An 18555-nucleotide genomic window follows, 5' to 3' on the forward strand; every position below is an offset into this window, starting at 1 on the left:
CTGAGGAGGGGACGGGGTTTTGTGTATTTCAGGTGGGCGTTGCCTCTGCACGTGCAAGTGTTCATTCCACAAGATCTTCTTAAACCGCCTGCAGACCGTGCCGTGGACTGGCCAGGAAGCAGCTGTGAAGTTTATTTCCCCAGACAACATGAGAGCCTGTTTTACGCTCATTTTTATCTTCGACTTAACTCTATGTGATTAACCACCAGTAAGATCCACTACTAAAATGAATTAAAGATATGAAATGCTGCACTAACAGGCTATTTTTGAGCCCCTTCAGCTGTAGTTTATAGTTTTTAATTGTTGCATTTTCCTGGACATGTTATAATAAAAATCAGAATGCCTCCTAATAGAGGAAGAAAAAAATACACAAGCTCGTTTCCAATTTTTACCCTAAACATAACAGCATATTCAACATTGCCCCCACCTGGTCAGAGGTGATAAGTGTCCACCCTATTGCTATGGGTGTTGGCACAAGGATTGGCTTTTCCCAATCCTTTTAACATTAATGTAGTAAAACTATGTCAATGGAGGAAAAAATAATTGACAGACAGACAAAGTTTCATAATATATGTATTTAAATCAAACACAATTTAAATATATTATAGATTAAGTACACATAGATGTCATTAGTGGTACATAGTACCAAGAGTCTGTTCTGGTTCTTATCCACATCTTGGTAAGGCTCAAAAGACCTTTAAAAAAAAAAAATCATTTATTTCACCTTCCAGTTAAACAGTCCGCTCATCACTGAAGTCTGTTTCAGTGACATAATAATAAAAAAAAAAAAAAAAAAAAAAAAAAAAAAAAAAAAAAACCAGCAATCACCATAAAAAAATTAACATTAATATTTGGGGTAAACCAGAAATCTAAATAGATATTTATACATAGAATATTTAGGACGAGGAGTTTTGGAGTTTTCCAACACAACTGGGAGTATTTTCTTCTATGCTCTGTAAAGGTGCCAGGATATTTATACAGAAGGTCCACAAGTCCAAGAACTGAATCCACTCTTCTTCACTGTAACATTTCCAGATGTTGTACAGTACCAAACAAGTAAAGCTACGGCAGCTAACACAGCTGGCAATGCCTCTCTGGGCAGCCTCGTGGAAGCGTATGCAAAAACTGTACAACGCTCCAAACCAACAAACCTTTAAGCGGCTGACCAAAAGACAGAAGTTCATGTAAAAACAAGGAATGGTTATAAAAAGCGTGGGGAGGTGTGTCATCAAGTAGTGAACAAAACGTTGCTATTGTTGCATCCTCCGCAGGTCCGAGATAAGACAAAAGTGGGAGTGTTGACTGACATGCTGCAGCTTCTCCTGGTATCATGCCAAAAGTTTCCTTCCTCCAGTCTGATGCACTTTGCTTTACTCTCGGCTACAACACGTGTACCTTTATAGTGTTATGGAGTAGGAAGAGTGGAACAATGATGTACTTCAAGTTTTCTATTAGCCCAAGCGTGAACAATCACTCATCCAAACTCTCAGCTACACGAACACACATACACGCACACATGCACACCTGGTGGTTGGGGAAGTGAAATAATGCCTTGTTCTTTCTCAGATTAATGCAGTTCATTGCAGTGTGAACTCTGTGTACTGTTTATCACTGGCTTGGCCAGAATCTGTAGGGAGTGACAGTCCTTTGGCTCCTCAGTGGGGTCATAACTGCAGACAGACAGAAGAAGACATTTAAGAGAACCTGCGGTTATCCCACATGCACGCAGGAATGAGACTGCTGAGTGTGGTTGCGTACCTTGGTGGCCTTGCCGGGGCTGTCGTGGTTTGACTGGTGGACAACGTCGTTGACAATCATCTTGGCAATCTGCCACGCCATCTCCTCCTGGGCCTTTGGTCACAGTGCACACAATGCATTCTATTTATATTCTTTAATGGACTGGTATAATGTGAAGTTTCATACACACCACTGAGAGAGCACCGCTATGGGCTTCGAGCTATTTAATCATTTATGATAACTCAGCATAGTGCAATCTCACCTCATCCGAGGTGCCTTGGACCCATTTCTTCATGGCTTGTGAAAATATGGAACCTAAGTGAGAGGAGCGAGAAGACAAGATGACTTCAGAAATCATTAACATGGCTAAAAACTGAAGGCTAATCTTAGCATTTTAGAAGGATTCTCAAAATTAAGTCATTAAGTAATTCCTCTCCAGTGCCTTCATTAACATATGAATAATATTTAATCAGTAAGAAGTCAGTTTGTCATACCCTGTTCTAGTCCTATAGACGGCACTCTAATAAGCGAAGATTTAAATCTCGGTGGACCCGGAAAGTAGTGAAGTTGTTTTTGTTTTGTTTTTTTATAATCTATAATAAGGGAAAAGTTGCTAAATATTTCAGAGGACTATGAGCTATAGGAAGAAGATGAGATTTATATTCATGGCGGACATAGATGATGACTTTCATGGCAAGGAGAAATCAGATAAAAATATGACAGAGTGTAGGGTGAGAGAAGTGTGACCGTATCATACCTTTGGATTTCTTCACATCCGGCTCTGGCTCTGCCTCCCTGATAAACTGGCCCAGCTCATTCACTTTCCCAAATGTCATCTTTCTGAGAAGACAAACAGGACAAAACTGAGCCTCAGGCACATCCACACACAAACGCACACCATTCCAGCACTGGTGTGAGTGTGTGCGTATCCCTTCAACAACTGTAATTTCAGCAAGGAGATAAAAGCAAATCTCCCAGACTAAACTTCTGTCTTTCAATAAGATCATTCTCTTGATTTATTTTTGCACATGATTTTTCAAAGCACGCTCATAAAACCCTACAACGGAGTCAATAATAACAAAACACGTACAAGCACTAAATCCAAACAGCAATCAAAGGAACATAAAAGGAGAGAAAAGCGAAGGTAACAGCAAGGAAACACAAAACCATGAATCAAGCAACAGTTAATCTATGAAAAGATGAACATTTTCTGTCACTGGATAGAGGCACAAACACTCACCCAGCGTACGGCCGCTGGTACAAGGCCTCAGGGTCCAGGTTTGCAACATCCACCGTTATCGCCTCGTCAAAGTTTTTGAGGATTTTGATTGCTGCCTTTCTGGCACTTTGCTGCAGCAAAGAGACCAGGAACAGCATTTTTAGCAGCATTACAGATAGCACTTTTATAAAATGTTACTTGGCATCATTATATCTCCATCCCTACATTGTTTTGTTGTGTAAGACAACTAAATGACACGAATGGTCATGAACATTTGACATTAACAAAAACATCTTTATTATCAGTGTAATGAGGCGGGACAGGTCTAAATGTCAGCAGACATTCCTGCAGGGGCTGAAGGTGTGGGTCACCTGAGTGTGAGAGCTCTCGCTGACATTTGAACTCGAGCGGTCGTTGTCCATCGGTCCGCCCTGACCTGGAGTGCTGACATTCACAAACTCATCGGCCCGCACTGAATTGATGAGGTCACTCAGGTATTTGTAGTAAAGGTTGCTGGACAGGAAACCTGGCATGTAGACCTGAACGAATGCAAAGCAGGGTGAACTCTGGGAGAAATTAATGAGCTTTCTGATATATTTCTGGGCACAAGTTACAGAGATTCCCTTCTGACCTTTATGTCCTAACAACAGTTTTCAGCTTTCCTTTCATTAACCAAAGCCAGAAGCATTTATCAGTGGTGTAATGGGACGATTTGTCAGTGACTTGCAACAAAAAAACCTTTATGGAGGATCCTATTCAATTCACAAACCTAATTAAATAAGGCCTTCACATGCTTCTCTTCTAGTGTTTCATTTTCATCATCCCTTTATCCTTAGGAGAAAACCTCTATTAAATACTGAGACCTTGGCGTGTTTTTCTATCAGATGATCTGACCTTCTCCATGGTTGTCCAAGCCTGTCTGAGTGGAGTGGTGAAACAGTCAGGGAGTGGCCCTCCCTCTCTGCAGATATTTGACTCTATCTCCATCCGCACAGAGTCACCGAAGCCCAGTGGGTTGGTAGCCTGGAGTGAGAAATACCTGAAGGGATTTTTAAGATATTAATCAAAACTGAACAATTCAGACAAAACCTCAAGACTTTTAAATCTTACTCTATAAAGCGCAGATGATTTAGCGTGACACTGTAAACTATTTAGTGCGCAAAAAGGTGACATTTATGAAGAAAAATAATTACAATTCAAGCAAAATAGCTCCCAGCAAATATAACAAAGTTGAAGCTAAGAGGAGGAAAGTGCAAGATTCCACTACTGTCATCTCACTATAGATGAATTACTGACCTTTTACCTTCTCATCTTTAACAAAGTGAAACAAACTATCTGCACAGTTTAACTTACTGTGAGCCTGGTGGAAAGCCTCCACTGAATATCAACCAACACATTAAAACATCTCAATTCTCCGTGGCTGACAGACTAATCTTCATAAATGCCAAGCAGAGTGTAGTACATAAAGTCTAAGAAAGACAAAGATCTTCAATAATTCATTTTTTCGTATTCAACAGATGATGTCAGCCTCTTCCTTATGCCCCAAAATTCCCATTAAACCAAAGTTTAGGTCTGTAATCTTAGGTCAATATGCTGTTGTCTGCCTGTGTTAGATTTGTTCCTGCAACAGTGCTGCAGGAACAAATCGTAATACCTGGAAATGTGTTAGGATTTTTGAATTTAGGACTATTTATATGTGGTTTGTTTTTGTGAAAATGCCTGAAATGAGGTCAAAGGTAAATATGAGCTTCCGAGATTTTGTTCTGCTAAATAAAATACGGCACTGGTGAACTCTGAAACCACTACATGTCCAAGAGAATGTGTGTGCTAGCAAGTTGCTGAATTGGACAATACAGCCGATCCCATTCGTGAAATATTGAAATCAAAGTGCTGTTTGTCATCACTGTGGCCTTTTTTTGGCAACGAGTGGAAAAGATTAGTTGCTAGCCTATATAACATTCTCATTTACTGAACTTTTACATTGAGTCAGTTCCAAATTAACGTGACATCAACCGTGTCTGAAACATTGCGTGTAAACATTGCTGCAGTTTGCATATCACAGTTTAACTACCATCAGCAAACTTTTCTGTCAACTTTCAATTTTAATGCTCAGCGTCTCAGTACAAACATACCCAAATTGGAAAATTTGAATATGTTCGGTCTCAAAATAAGTTAAACGTTTGTTTGACTACTAAAATTTGTTTTGTAATGGCATTTGCATGCTCCCACAACTTGCCCCACCTACTGTCAGCAGCAGCTCCACTAGATGTAAAGCTTCCTCTCTCATGTGTAAATGGAAAATGGTCCAAAGACTTCATTTTAAGATAACAAAACAGAAATAATTTAATAAGCTTCAAATACTAGTTTTATCATTTTAGGCTTACAAGGCTAGCAGGCAGAGTGTACTCCACACTAGTCAGTCAAAGACACAAGTACAGTTTAACCCTCCTTCAACCTGACCGTGTGCAGACACTCACTGCTGCTGATTCACTGTCACTGATTACCAAATAATGTACCCAAAGATAAAAACACACCAATTTAATCACACCAGGAACGAAGGTCTTCAATAAAACACCGTTACTGAACGCACACTACTCTTAAAACTCATATTTGATGAATAACCTAAGTGATAACTTGATGGATTTAAGTGAAATCTGGACTGAAAATGAATGACGAGGGAAACAAAGAGGAGCAACCTTTTAACAAAAGAAAACATTGAAAGAGTCTCACATTACTTTTCTACTACAAATATATTCTCAAACTCAAAAGAATGAATGACCTCAACATAACAGCAACTTCCAACAATAAAGTCAATCTCCACACTTTTAGCAAAAGTAACTGGTTGAATCAGACACAATAACATCTTACAACCACAGACAGAGGACCTACTTGTCGTAGAGAATCATGGCATCATTTTGAGCCTCCTGGCCATCATATTGGCCCTTTTTAGCTGCTAGCTGGTTCTGGAAGTTGTCTGCCGCCAACCAGAACTGCAGTACATTCATTGCTTCTTCCTTTTCCATGTACTATGAGAAGGCAAACAAAGAAGAGAGAAAATTCCAGTGAACGTCACTGTGTATATGCTGACAGGAAATCTTTTGCTAAATGTTTACTCTTTCTTTGTGGATGGAGTTTTATGTCATATCAGTGACACTGTAACAGGAGCATCTACGGGTTTCTTATGTTTACTGTCTTGAGTTTCCTGTGTGTATGGAAAGGTGTATAGCAACAGAGCCGAGAGGAGGCACAGACTCTGTGTGTTATAGCTAGAAAACTGTAATTCTTCTAACTGAAACAGTGTGAAAATGTGTAATGATCAGGTACAAATAAATCATGTTTGAGGAACCAGTAGGCCCACTTACCTCAGAGAAGTAGAAAAGAGCTGACTCACAGAACAAGATGTCAGCCAAGAACACAGAGCCACTAGTCAACACTTCAATCTGGTATTTACAGAAATGATGGCTCCGCAGGAATTCGCTAAAGTGCCTGGAAATCAGAAAGCAGGTGGGAGGTGAATAGTGCAGCAGTGTGGAAGACAGGATGGCGAAACGACACGGGGCACGGGACGGGCTTTAATCTTAATGTCAAAACGTGCTGCGAATATTAACTGCTCTTGGAAATGAATGGACAGAAACTCACTGTTGCTCCAAGATAGCGAAGGCTACCGCCTGTGCAATGACAAAGCAGTTTGGGTCCACCATGCCATCTTCTCCACAAATCTTAGCTACACAAAACAGAAGAGAGCGGATATTTTCACACACCAGGATCACATTTAAAATAGAAGACTTACTGCAGAATAGAATAGCCCTTTATTGTCATTGTACACGTACAACGAAATTGTGGGTGCTCCACACCAACGGTGCAGGAGTAAATGGTAGACAGCATGAATAAATAGCAAATAGGAGAAATATGTACCATAAAGGGAGACAGATACAAATCAAGAGAAAGGCACACACTGGAGAACAAGTTGCAAAGTGCTTGGAAGTAGTGCAAAGAAAAGACTTGGTCTGAGTCGAGTCTGTATGTGAGTGGCCTGAGTGATGGGGGTTACTCAGACCATGGCTCAGATTAGTGAAGTGGATGGGCAGGGGTGGGGTGTGGGGGCACAGTGGACAGAACATGCAGTCCGAATGGCCCAGGGGAAGAAGCTGTTTGTGAGGACACTTGCGTGCACACGCACACACAGACACACACACACACACACACACACTTTTTGAACAGATGGACCATAATGTGCTGTATTAAAAATAGTGAGACAACATCTGTGGTCTTACCAACTATGTCATTTCTGATCTGTTCTGTGATGGGGATGGGCCTCACAGCATCTGGAGAGATGTACTTGGTGAAGATAGTAACAGCATCTTTCTCTATACCTGCGAAACACACAAATTATCTCTCAACTGATGCTCAAGTAAAGCTCTTCCTCCAGGTGGTCAGTCTGAATTACCAATTAATGCATCACTCTAATGCCCACATGTCTTTGCCTGTGCGCACAGTGAAATTGTTTCAGGCTGCTGGAGTCGTTCTGTCACGGTAAAAACCAAGTATACAATTCCACCCACTGCTTTTATGAAGTTTTCACAAGCTGGGTCATGAAAATAAACAGCTGAGGGCACTAATCATGCTCACACAATGTCATTAAACCAGTGCAGACGGAGAGGACGGAAAGAGATGACATGCTTAAGAATGCCACTCAAACCTTTAATGTGACCTCACACAGACCTGCTGTTTCATCCTGAGCTCTTCAGAAAAATGCCTAATGGCACCATTTACAAACTTAAGCCAAGATAACATGTTTTCTTCTTTGTGAAATTGTGTTAATTTCAAGACTCATTAGTTTTAAATAAAGCAACCTAAATATTTATGGTCATTTTAAACTAAAATACAAATTTAAAATTAAAGATGAGTTTTCAATTGTAAAGTATCTATGATGGCTCACCTGCAATAACGTCAGGACCCACTAGGGGGTCCCAGCCAACACCTTGGAAATCAGTGCTCTAATGTAAAGCCATTTTCATCCACTGCAGCCCTGTACTATCTTTGACATTAATCAAAGAATGGCACGCATGAACACAACAGGACAATAAACAGTCTTAAAGCTGTCAGCTCCTTCTACAAAGTCTGTGTGATGTCTGAGACGGTGCGTGTGAGATCAGAGCAGATAACGTCCTGTTGACATCATGGAAAGTGAGTGGATGTCCTGTGTGCAGCACCCTAGCCTAAACCAAAGTGAGTATTCACAGAACTGAGAATGTCTCTGAAGTTTCTGAATTTTCTCCTGCCATAATCTACATGTGAGAAAGGACAAGTTTGCACTATGTGCCAACCCCATTCTCCTGACACAGTCCGGTGTTCATGCATGGAAATGGCTCAAATCAAGATTTGACACTGAATCCACTTCCATTGCAGGTCACTGTAACATTTTCAGTTTACTGATGTACCAATTTTGCCACAGCAGCGAAGGCTTCAATTCAATTTTATTTATATAGTGTCAAATCACAACAGCAGTTGCCTCAAGGCGTTTTACATTGTAAGGAAAAAATTCTACAATAATACAAAGAAAACCCCAATAATTAAATGACCTCCTCTGAGCAAGGACTTGGTGACAGTGGAAAGGAAAAGCCTCCCTTTAACAGGAAGAAACCTCCAGCAGAACCAGACTCAGGGAGGGGCAGCATCAGGAAATGTACTGGACAGATCTGACAAATCTACATTAAGGTCTTCAATCTTAGACAAATAGGAAAGCTGCCATTTATGAAGATTTCTCAGTTACTGAAAAGTGATTGGCCATCAAAATACTAAATAATTTCCCCTGTCAAAATATAGAATCCACAAAGAAAGTTAAAAACCTTTAAACAAGACAACAAATGTCAAGATAAAAAGGTGTTTAAAGGCGACTCACTTTTCATGAGTGTGTCAGAGAGGTCTCGCAGGGTGCTGTTTGACTGCACCTTAAGGGGGGTCCCCGTCCTGGAGGATGTCTGCCTGCTGGGTGTTGCTGTTCGAGGCGCACCGGGTCTCGCTGCTGCTTCTGTGCTGGATGAGTCCCGCTGCTGAGTCTGAACTGTAGAGCCTTCGCTGTTACTGTGCCGTGCAAGGACATTGGGCGTTTTCTGGGTGAGTTCTGAGAGCTCTGAGCCGTCTGGAGACGCAGGGACCGGCTCGGCCAAGGAGCTGTGTTTGACAGAGTTTAGACTATGCGCTCTAACACGTGACCAGCTGGTGGAGCGGAACCTCTCAGCCTCCAGCCAGAACCGAACCAGGTGGTCTGCACCTCGTAGTTCCATGAAATGCATGAAGTGCGGTATCGCGACATTGTCCTGAAGGGCCTGCTCAACCGTCTTGGACATGCGAGAGCGCGTCTCCTGGGGCTGATAGTTCACACTGGAGTGACCTGGAACATCAGAGCATAATTCACCAATTCAACTGTAAAATTTTAGCAACAACACATTTATTAACAGGCAACTTAGGTGCATTCATTAATGATAAAACTTACACCATCTTTATAATACAAGTTAAACCGTAATCACTGATATTTACTTTATGCTATTTACACAGCATAGACTTTAATGCCTGCTTTTAAAGACTCACAACAGCAGAAACTCCATCCATTGTTAAAGACTTCCGTTTAAATGACAATGAGATTTATGCTGTCTTTGGACCAGAGATGGGCAGTAACGCGTTACTTGTAACGCGTTACTGTAATCTGATTACTTTTTTCAAGTAACGAGTAATGTAAGGGATTACTATTGCAAAAACGGTAATTAGATTACCGTTACTTTCACGTAGGAACGCCAGGGCTGCGTTACTGCTTACTAAAACCGTGATTTTTTGCGAGAACGTCTCATGACAGTGACGTGGCGAGTCGCGACGTTCGTGACAACAACGCTGTCTGCAGATCATAATATATCGAAAAGGGAGAGAGTGTAGCATGCAGCGTTTAAAGCGTGGAAGTACTGACCTTACTTTGAGTTTGATTCCATAAAAGTGACAAAAACATTAGTGTCCGTTGTGCGTGGGAAGAAAACTTCTTTTACAGCAAAAAACCCTAAACTTCCAAGCAAGCACCGAGTGCGCTTCATTAATGTGAAATTCACAGAGAAACTCATGATTCTTCAACTGACCTTTATAACACCTGCACCAGGGTAAACCTCCGCCTAACCTACTCCTGCTTTACAGGTGAAAATAGAGCAACAGGACCGCTAGTCTTTGATTTTATTTATTTTCTGCTGTGTTTCACTTTCATCTATTTGAAAGACTGAGTGTAAACACAAAAAAATATTTTAATTTATATGCTGGAATGTGCAAAAAATAGGTTTAAATGTTAAACAAATTTCTTCCAGTCAGAGAATGTTGCATATAATTAAGTTTTTGCTTGATCCATAAAGTTAAAAGATTTAAAGTTTTAAAAAGAGACATTTCCATTTGATTACATTTTGTATGATGGATTATGCAGAAAAAGTAGAATTGGGCTGAAAGATCTATCACTTTAACACCTATTCAGGTTGTAAATCGTGTTTTTAAAAAGTAACTAAGTAACTAAGTAATTAATTACTTTTGAAAATAAGTAATCAGTAAAGTAACGGGATTACTTTTTGGGGGAAGTAATCAGTAATTAGTAACTGATTACTTTTTTCAAGTAACTTGACCAACACTGCTTTGGACACACATTACTTACTCAAGTGCTCAAGTTTAATAACAGGCTGTGGGCTACATTCTTATTTACAGCATCAACCTTCAAAGGTAACGTGCACACTATATTGATGGGAGCTGCAACATGAAATGAAAGATAAAAAGAGGATTTTCTGTGTTCAGCTCTCTCTGAACATTTGGTCCTGGCTGAAGGGTGCCGTGATGGGAATTTTAACTCCTGGATATTTGTTTTGAAGGTTTGTGAATTTCCAGCTCATTCTCTGTCTGGAGTTGGTCTTAGACTATGCAATTTCACAGATGATTTAACACAGACAAAATTTTCACGACCGTGCGTCACGGGCACACATCTGTATGTCCTGTCCATTCTTTCAGTCATGCATGGATTAAGTGGTCAGCAACTACAGGGGCATCCACAGCAATCTTTGACAGTACAATCCCACCATGCTCCAAACTCCAATCTTAGTCTACAGGTATTCTGGAAACACTACTCAGAGATTTTGGTCCATATCAACATGATAGAATCACACAGATGCTGCCAGCTGCTGCCAACTACACATCCTTGATGTGAATTTTCCATTCCACCACATCTCAAAGGTCCTCCAAAGTGCACCATGAAACAAATATCTCCCACACAATTACACTACCACCAGCTGGCCCCAGTGATAAAAGGACAGATCCACGCTTTAATGCTGTTTACACCATACTGTGACCCTACAAACTGAATGCTTCAGCAGAAACTGAGACTAATCAGGCCAGGCTATGTTTTTCCAATCTTCCTTTGTCCAACTTTGGTGAGCCTCTGTGAATCATAGCCTCAGTTTCCTGTTCTTAGCTGATAAAAGTAGCACCCAGCGTGATCTTCAGATACTCTAGCTTGTCTGCTCAGAGACACTCTTCTGCATACCTCAGTTGTAACAAGTGGCTATTTGAGTTACTGTCATCTCAAAGCAGTCAGGCCATTCTCCACTGTCCTCTGACATAAACAAGGCATTTTACCCAGAGAACTGCTGCTCACTGGACATCATCTCTTTTTTGACCCTATGAGATGGTTGTTTGGAAAAATCCCAGCAGATCAGCAGTTTCTAAAAATCTTCATATCAGACCGCCAAACATCACAATCCACATTCAAGTCTTCAATTCAACTTTCTTCCCCATTGTGGTGCTCAGTTTGAACTTCAGCCAGTTGTCTATATGCCTAAATGGACCCCATGTGACCAGCTGATTAGTTATTTGCATTAATGTGCAACTGAAGTGACTGTCAATGTAATCTGGCTAAATAATGCTTCAAAGGGAGACTGTGTTTAAGCAAACGGAGTGCTCTATTATCCATCCTGACTAGACACCCGACTGTCTTGCGTGATTTTGAATCACATCACATCAGCTGTAGTTAGTCTGAAGTGTGGGCTGAAGTTTGGCAGTGTTATGTTTGCTCTTTGAAAACAAGATGGTGCTTCAAGATGTGTCACGCAGTGTGTGGTGCTTTTAGTCAGCCTCTTGAGATTCTTAAAGATCACACAGTCACGGCCACCTTAACACTGAAAGCTGTTAGAAATCACAGCAACTAGTCCGGCATCTACGCCGGGATAATCAAAGGCTCCTGTTTCATTTGCAAACCTTTTCACAGTAATTCAATGTCTGTTAGAATGACTTTGAATTTCTGTCATAGTGGTACCTGTTTTATATTTTAAACACTAGCAAAGAAAACAAAAAAAACCTCATGGCTTGTGCTTTCAGAAGCCACAAACCCTCAATCCAACCGTGAAACTATGTCTCTCTGCCTCCCAGACGCACCCTCATTAATGCTTCCTTCCTTTTCTTCTCCAGTCTGTTGAAACCACAGACCAGAAATCACCACTGCCCAGCGAGTCTCATTGAGACGTTGTCATCTAAGCCGCAGCACAGGTTCCTCCACCTCCGTCCGGCACGCCCCACCTGCTCGTACAGTTCCTGTCACTAAAGTGAATGCTCACCGCTCCATATCATGACATCCGGGGAGCGTACACAGAATCTAATTATAGAGTATTTTTCGTCCTCACGTGACTGCCTGAGAAGATAAGGCCAACCTTACCCTGACAGGAATGTTTGGGTGCTCACGATACCTGATACATGTAGCCCAGTGAGTGGCTCACAGGATTAATGATGGAATACTGCCACTTGCATAAGACAATAGGATATTTCTGCTCTTGTAGTGACGCAAGAGGCGTACTATCGCTGTAACACCAGAAACGGGAGCTTACGGTCCAACCTTAGTGACAGCTGTAATTCCCTTTTTTTTTTATAGGTTGTCAAAATTCACTGTATTTATTTTCTGTGCAGTGTTTTTCTTGATTGGCAGAGCTTTCCTGTATTGGTTTCAGTACATCTAACATGAAGCTTTTGTGAACCAGTTAATTAATCTATCAAATAACAACACATTAATTATCTTTAATAATGTATAAATGACTTTTCAAAGACAAAGGTTTCATATCTCCAGTTTCAGCACCAGTTTCAGCATCGTGTCTGCTTTTATTTCTAATATAGGACTAAGAAAAGTTTCTTTATGTATGAAACTCGATATAACCAGGAGACTTCACTTTGAACTCCGGGATAAGGAAACAACCTCTGAGCAAGTTAACAAAGTCACAGTCTTAATGCTTCTTTCCTATCCTTCTGCATTAATTTCTGAGGAAAGCTCATTTTAGTTTAACCAAATCGCATTCAAATAAGTACAGAACAGCAGAGAGGTCCTTCAAAGTGTGCAGCATGTTATAACTCAAACTGTCTCAAAGGTCACAGACTAAATAAATGAATCCTTATATATAGACTTATTAATAACTGTAACCAAAGAGGGACAACAAACCTGCATCTGGATCAAACTCAAAGAAACCCAAAACAAATTCTGTCTCTGTGATTGTGAATCTACAATGTTTTATAGCTAAATATTATTATGGGTGTTTATCTGCAATCATTGAAAACAACGCAAAAGCTCATGAGTGCAGCTTCTGTACCGAGATCTCCAAAGTGCGCCGCTTCCATGTGGCTCGGCTGCTTCTTGAGGATGGCGGTGCGACCACGGGCAAAGGAGTCCATGTTGGCCGAGATGGCGTTGATGGCCACGTGGCTCGGCCCAGCAGCTTCCTGGATGGCATGGTGGTTCCTCACTCCTGGAGATTGAGGGCTGGTTGGAGCTGTGAGCAGAGGATGAAGGAGAGAAAACAGAATTTAGGTGAAGGAAGAAAAGAAATATAATAGCATTGATGTTCTGAGTGGCCTGAATGTGTGACAACAGTGTGATTTGTAAGAAAGGGTCCTTTTAGTGAGAGTTTCTGAACAAGCTCATAGTGCACACAAAGCCTCGGGCTGTGGCAGATGCTTGAGAAGACAGACTGCTCAGTGTTTGCTTCACTGTGCGCTGTGAGCTGTGAGCTTTGTTAGCAGCTAGAGGCTATAGCTTTTGTCCGCGAGACAGTTTAACCAGCACTGATTAAAGATACTTAGAGAAAACCAAAGGAAAGAGTTATGATTCTTTCAGCTGTGATCATTTAAGACCTTTTTAACACCACATAAGAACAGTTTTTCCACAGCCATACCTCAAGAATAAGGGAAAGCCAGAGGAAGGAAAAAGGCTTACAATTACATAATAAATGCAAGCATTTATTTGCATTCATATCACATGTTTGTCTCTACTTGCCATCTAGAGGTTATAATAATTTCTAGAAATGTAATTACAAAATTTAAGTGGCTTGTGTAAGTGGATGAAGCCAAAGTAAATGATTTGCTTTTCACGTTTAATTAAGCTCAAGCTTCCCGACTGCTGCTGTTGCTTTGGATCGGTGAATTCATTTCAAACTTTTAAATACAGTCTAAGCCCTTCTTTGAGGAAACGTAATCCTGTTATACATTTCAAGACTATCCTGTAATGTTGCTGGCGGAGCAATCAGAGATGCACTTTTTTCCAAGTCAGCTCAAAGTGGGCGAGGGTACACAAGCGCATCAAAAAACAAAAAACATTTTTAAAAAAAACAACACCACTGGATATTTGTGCTTATATTGCCACCAAACACAGCGGTGTCATTTCAACAACTACCAAACCTTCCATAACCTCACAAGAGTAAAGAGAACTCACCTCTATTGACTTTAGTGTCTGTCCCTTTCTCAGGTTCTTTGCTTTTGGCTGTGGGGAGAAAGAGGAGAGCAGTGGTTGGAAATGGAGAAGCAAGCAGTGTTTTGAATCATAATACAGGGAGGGTGAAGAATCAACACATGAGATTTCACCGAGGGGTTGATGTCGTGTGGTGGGGATGTGTTTCCCACAACAACGATTCTGTAACACTTGTTGAACTGTAATACAGACTTCTAAGAAAGGCTGCTTAATAATATCTGCAGAACTGAAAACTACTGAAAAGGCAAAAAAAAAAAAAAAAGACATTGTTAGTCGTTATCGTGGCAATGTCATTTCACACTGTGTGCTGTTAGTCTGTGTTAATAGTTAATTAGCCCTTACATATGCTTTCCTCCACCTGGCCACACTGCTGCTGACAGATGTGGGTTAAATCTCGAAACTGGGTTCTAAAATGTGAAAACAATGTCCATCCTGCTTTATATACCACAGTTATTCTCAAAGTTTTCCCAGCATCCTCCACTTCCAAAGATAAAGAAAGTTTGTAGGACGGACCCCACAGTTCTAAATCAATTATTAATTATTTTTTTAAAAAGCTCCAAACAACATCATCAGCAATCTTTTTGCTTACTTTCCCCACATGAATTATGCTCATTCAACTTCAGATTACTCCATGGTCGTCCACGGCCTCTATACACCGCAGTTTGAGAATCGCTGTTTTACAGCGTGCAGACAGTCAGGGCTTTTATACTAGACGTCTGCATCATGAGTCCTACAATTTGTGCCCTTGGTCTATCAGTTCTGGTTTTCCTTCACATGACTGTAAGCTAATTTACACCTGAAGGTCACCAAGATTTACTGATTGTCCCGAAAAAATACACAGTGCATAATACAGCAGATATGTGAAGCCATTCCAAAGCTCTGCAGCTGTCAGATTAACCAAAAAGAATGATGTGTGCACCCTGCAGGGGAATGAGTGCATGCTGGCAGACATGGTGGCAACCATTCATCAGAGTGACCCTCCAGTCATATCTCCGGATGAAGCAGTTTGGTCAGGCCAAGCGACCGTTTCAAGCAGTGACATCACAAAATGGACCGGGAGGCCTGAACAAATGGAGCTGAAGATGCTCTTTATGTGAGACATTTGGGATGGAGCCATATCTGAGTGAGTGAGTGAGTGTGTGTGTGTGTGTGTGTGTGTGTGTGTGTGTGTGTGTGTGTGTGTGTGTGTGTGTGCGTGTGTGCATATCAACCAAGAGTCAATGTTGGCTGAGACCAACAGGCTGTCTGCCACAGAGAAGCGACATGGCTTTTAAAAACTCTGGACCCCAGTCATTTTTAAACAACTGGACTAAAACACAACGATGCAAATAACTACAGTGAAGTAATGCTTTTATGCAATGTTAATGTTATTACAGGACCATGACAGGTTAGTGAAATGGATGCTAATGTTAAGAAAAAAATAGTAACATAAAATAATAAACCTTTAATAACTACAAAGATAATTTACAATAATGTATGAACAGAGTGCCTGGGACTTAGTGGAAAATTGCATTCAAATTTAATAGTAAAACTTTCACTTCCTTCTTTTTTTGGCATTGAAATTCTTCCTTCTAACAGGAACAAATTCACTTCCTGTCGATCCTGAGCAGCATTCTGGGTATGGATAAGTGAAGTCTATATTTCCTCATTTTGGTGATCTGCTGTGTCAGCTGTTTTAGTCACTGTCACTGCCACCAGGAAAACCCACTAATCTTTAGGGGATACCAAACTGCAGGCCAGTTTCAGCAGTGAAGTTATTATGGTGGCTTCCTAAGGAAATGGGACAGGAGCTCTATTGACTCCATTTGACTCTGGCCTTTATATATTTTTTCTTATTGTGTGATTTCTATCAAAAGCATCAGACAAACCTGTTGTCACCTGTTGTAGGATGGTGCAGCAGAAAAATAAAGTCCTTTCTTTCTTTTCCAAATGTATTTGCTAAACCTACTCTATCCCCCTTAACGTTATAATTTTCAGTTTGATTGACAGGGTTTCAGAGAAGGGCTCATTTGTAGGTGGTGGCGAATCTGACATTTTGCCCACCCACTTTAAAAAAAGATGTAGACCAGACACAAAAGACGCCTGTCAGTGTGACTCCAGCCTTCACAATGACCACAAAAGAGGTTAAACTGTGGGGCTTTGAACTGAAATTCATTGTCACGTTGTGTTCAAGAAAATACAGAAAAAAGCAGGCCCAGCCCATCTAGGTTCTACACAATAGTGACTGGAAATTAGCACTAGCCAACTCCAGGTTCTCTACAGCCAAATGTGTTACAGGAAACGTGTGTCCTTTTGATAATTAACAGCTCTGACTGAGACACAACCTGCCACCGGCAATATTTCTGACATATCTTGCTTGTTAAGTATGTATGAAAATACCTCAACAGAGCTAGCTAGCTGCTACTGAACATTTCGACACAAGCGTTGCTTTAGAGCAGATAACAGTGTTCCTTTGATGCTCTGGAAGCCCTGAATTATGTCTGCATACAGGAAGGCGTTGATGTAGACTTGTGGCAGGTTTCTGTGGTGGATTTAATGCCACCCCGGCTAACATGAAGTTAGATAAATCAGGAAGGGGGGTGGGGGGGCAGGGAGGCCAGCGCTAAGCTAATCATGTAAAAGCAGTAAGGAGCAGCAGCAAAGGAGGAAACGCATTCCCTCAAACGTCTCAGTTTACACGGCTAACTTATGTACCGACAACCTCATCAGTCACATATTATCGGGCACCCCTCTCCGCGGCGCTAACTACCGTCGACGTTGCAGCCTTCAGCGGGAGCTTTTTCCTCACCTTTCCTCTTGAAAAACGACATGACGGGATTCACACTCTGGACGTTTCCTCAGCTCACTGACACCATCCCGTGGATTCGCGGTTGTCTTCATTCAAATGCAACTGTCGCGTACACTCCTGACCTGGAAACGGGTTATTGTCGCAGCCACGGCTAGCGCTGTCAATTAAAACATTTCTGCAAATCCGAAACCCAGTTCGGCAGCCATATTGTCAATAAACGTCTCACTTCCGGGCTGGTGCGGCAGCAGCATTGTGGGAAATGGTGTACCGCCTGCGTTGGTCAGCAGAGGGCGCTCTTTGCACGTGAAGAATATTAAAGCTATAAGAGTCACCTTTGATAAATGATTTGGTTTTTACATTTTTATAGAGGTATTCAAAATTTTTAAATAAAATAAAAACAAAACATTAAATTAATTTAATTATTATATTGGAAACATGGTATGCCCACAGTGAGACAGGTATTAGTAAAGAAACATAATATTAAAAGCCTGTATGCCTGTTGGCTGTACATGTAGCTGTACAAGAACCTTTAAACAGCCTTTAGGGAGAATTTCTTAAACGTTCCTTCCAAAAGGTTTCCCCAAATACTAGGGGGAAACATTTAGAAAGCCTCAAAGTTCTACTATCACCCAACCACATGGCAGCAATGTAATTCATTCGGACACGAAGAGAGGTTGCTGAAGTTCCAACAGAACATCAGAATAGGGAAGAAAGGTGATTTAACTGTCTTGTTACAATCGAGGTATGCAGAGCATCTTTGAACACACATTTTGAACCTTGAAGCAGATGGGCTAAGCAGTAGACAACCACACCAAGTACCACTTTTGTCTGTTAAAAAAAGCAAACAGGCCCTAATCAAAACTAGGCAATAGAAGATTAGAAAAACGTGGCCTGGTGATGAATGTTTAGCGATGCAACGTTCGAATAGAAGGGTCAAAATTTCATGTAGACAACATAAAAACATGCATCCTTATTTGTCTCAATGGTTGAGGCTGGTGTCATGGTGTGAGGGATATT

General features: G+C 41.1%; 1 protein-coding gene across 1 annotated transcript; it reads right to left on the reverse strand.

The window, feature by feature from the left end:
• Nucleotides 1-555: 555 nt before the first annotated feature.
• Nucleotides 556-17763, reverse strand: akap10 (A kinase (PRKA) anchor protein 10). Its single transcript, XM_031743571.2, has 15 exons — nt 17539-17763; nt 14715-14762; nt 13597-13776; nt 8859-9350; nt 7231-7329; nt 6596-6680; nt 6319-6442; nt 5846-5982; nt 3851-3995; nt 3328-3495; nt 2978-3087; nt 2495-2577; nt 2000-2052; nt 1759-1851; nt 556-1670 (listed from the first exon to the last, which is right to left on the reverse strand). The coding sequence occupies exons 1-15, from the start codon at nt 17558-17560 to the stop codon at nt 1665-1667; spliced, it is 1845 nt and encodes a 614-aa protein (XP_031599431.1). The 5' UTR covers nt 17561-17763; the 3' UTR covers nt 556-1664.
• Between the last annotated feature and the right edge of the window lie 792 nt (nt 17764-18555).

This window comes from Oreochromis aureus, linkage group 10 (assembly GCF_013358895.1).
Source record: "Oreochromis aureus strain Israel breed Guangdong linkage group 10, ZZ_aureus, whole genome shotgun sequence".
NCBI lineage: Eukaryota > Metazoa > Chordata > Actinopteri > Cichliformes > Cichlidae > Oreochromis > Oreochromis aureus.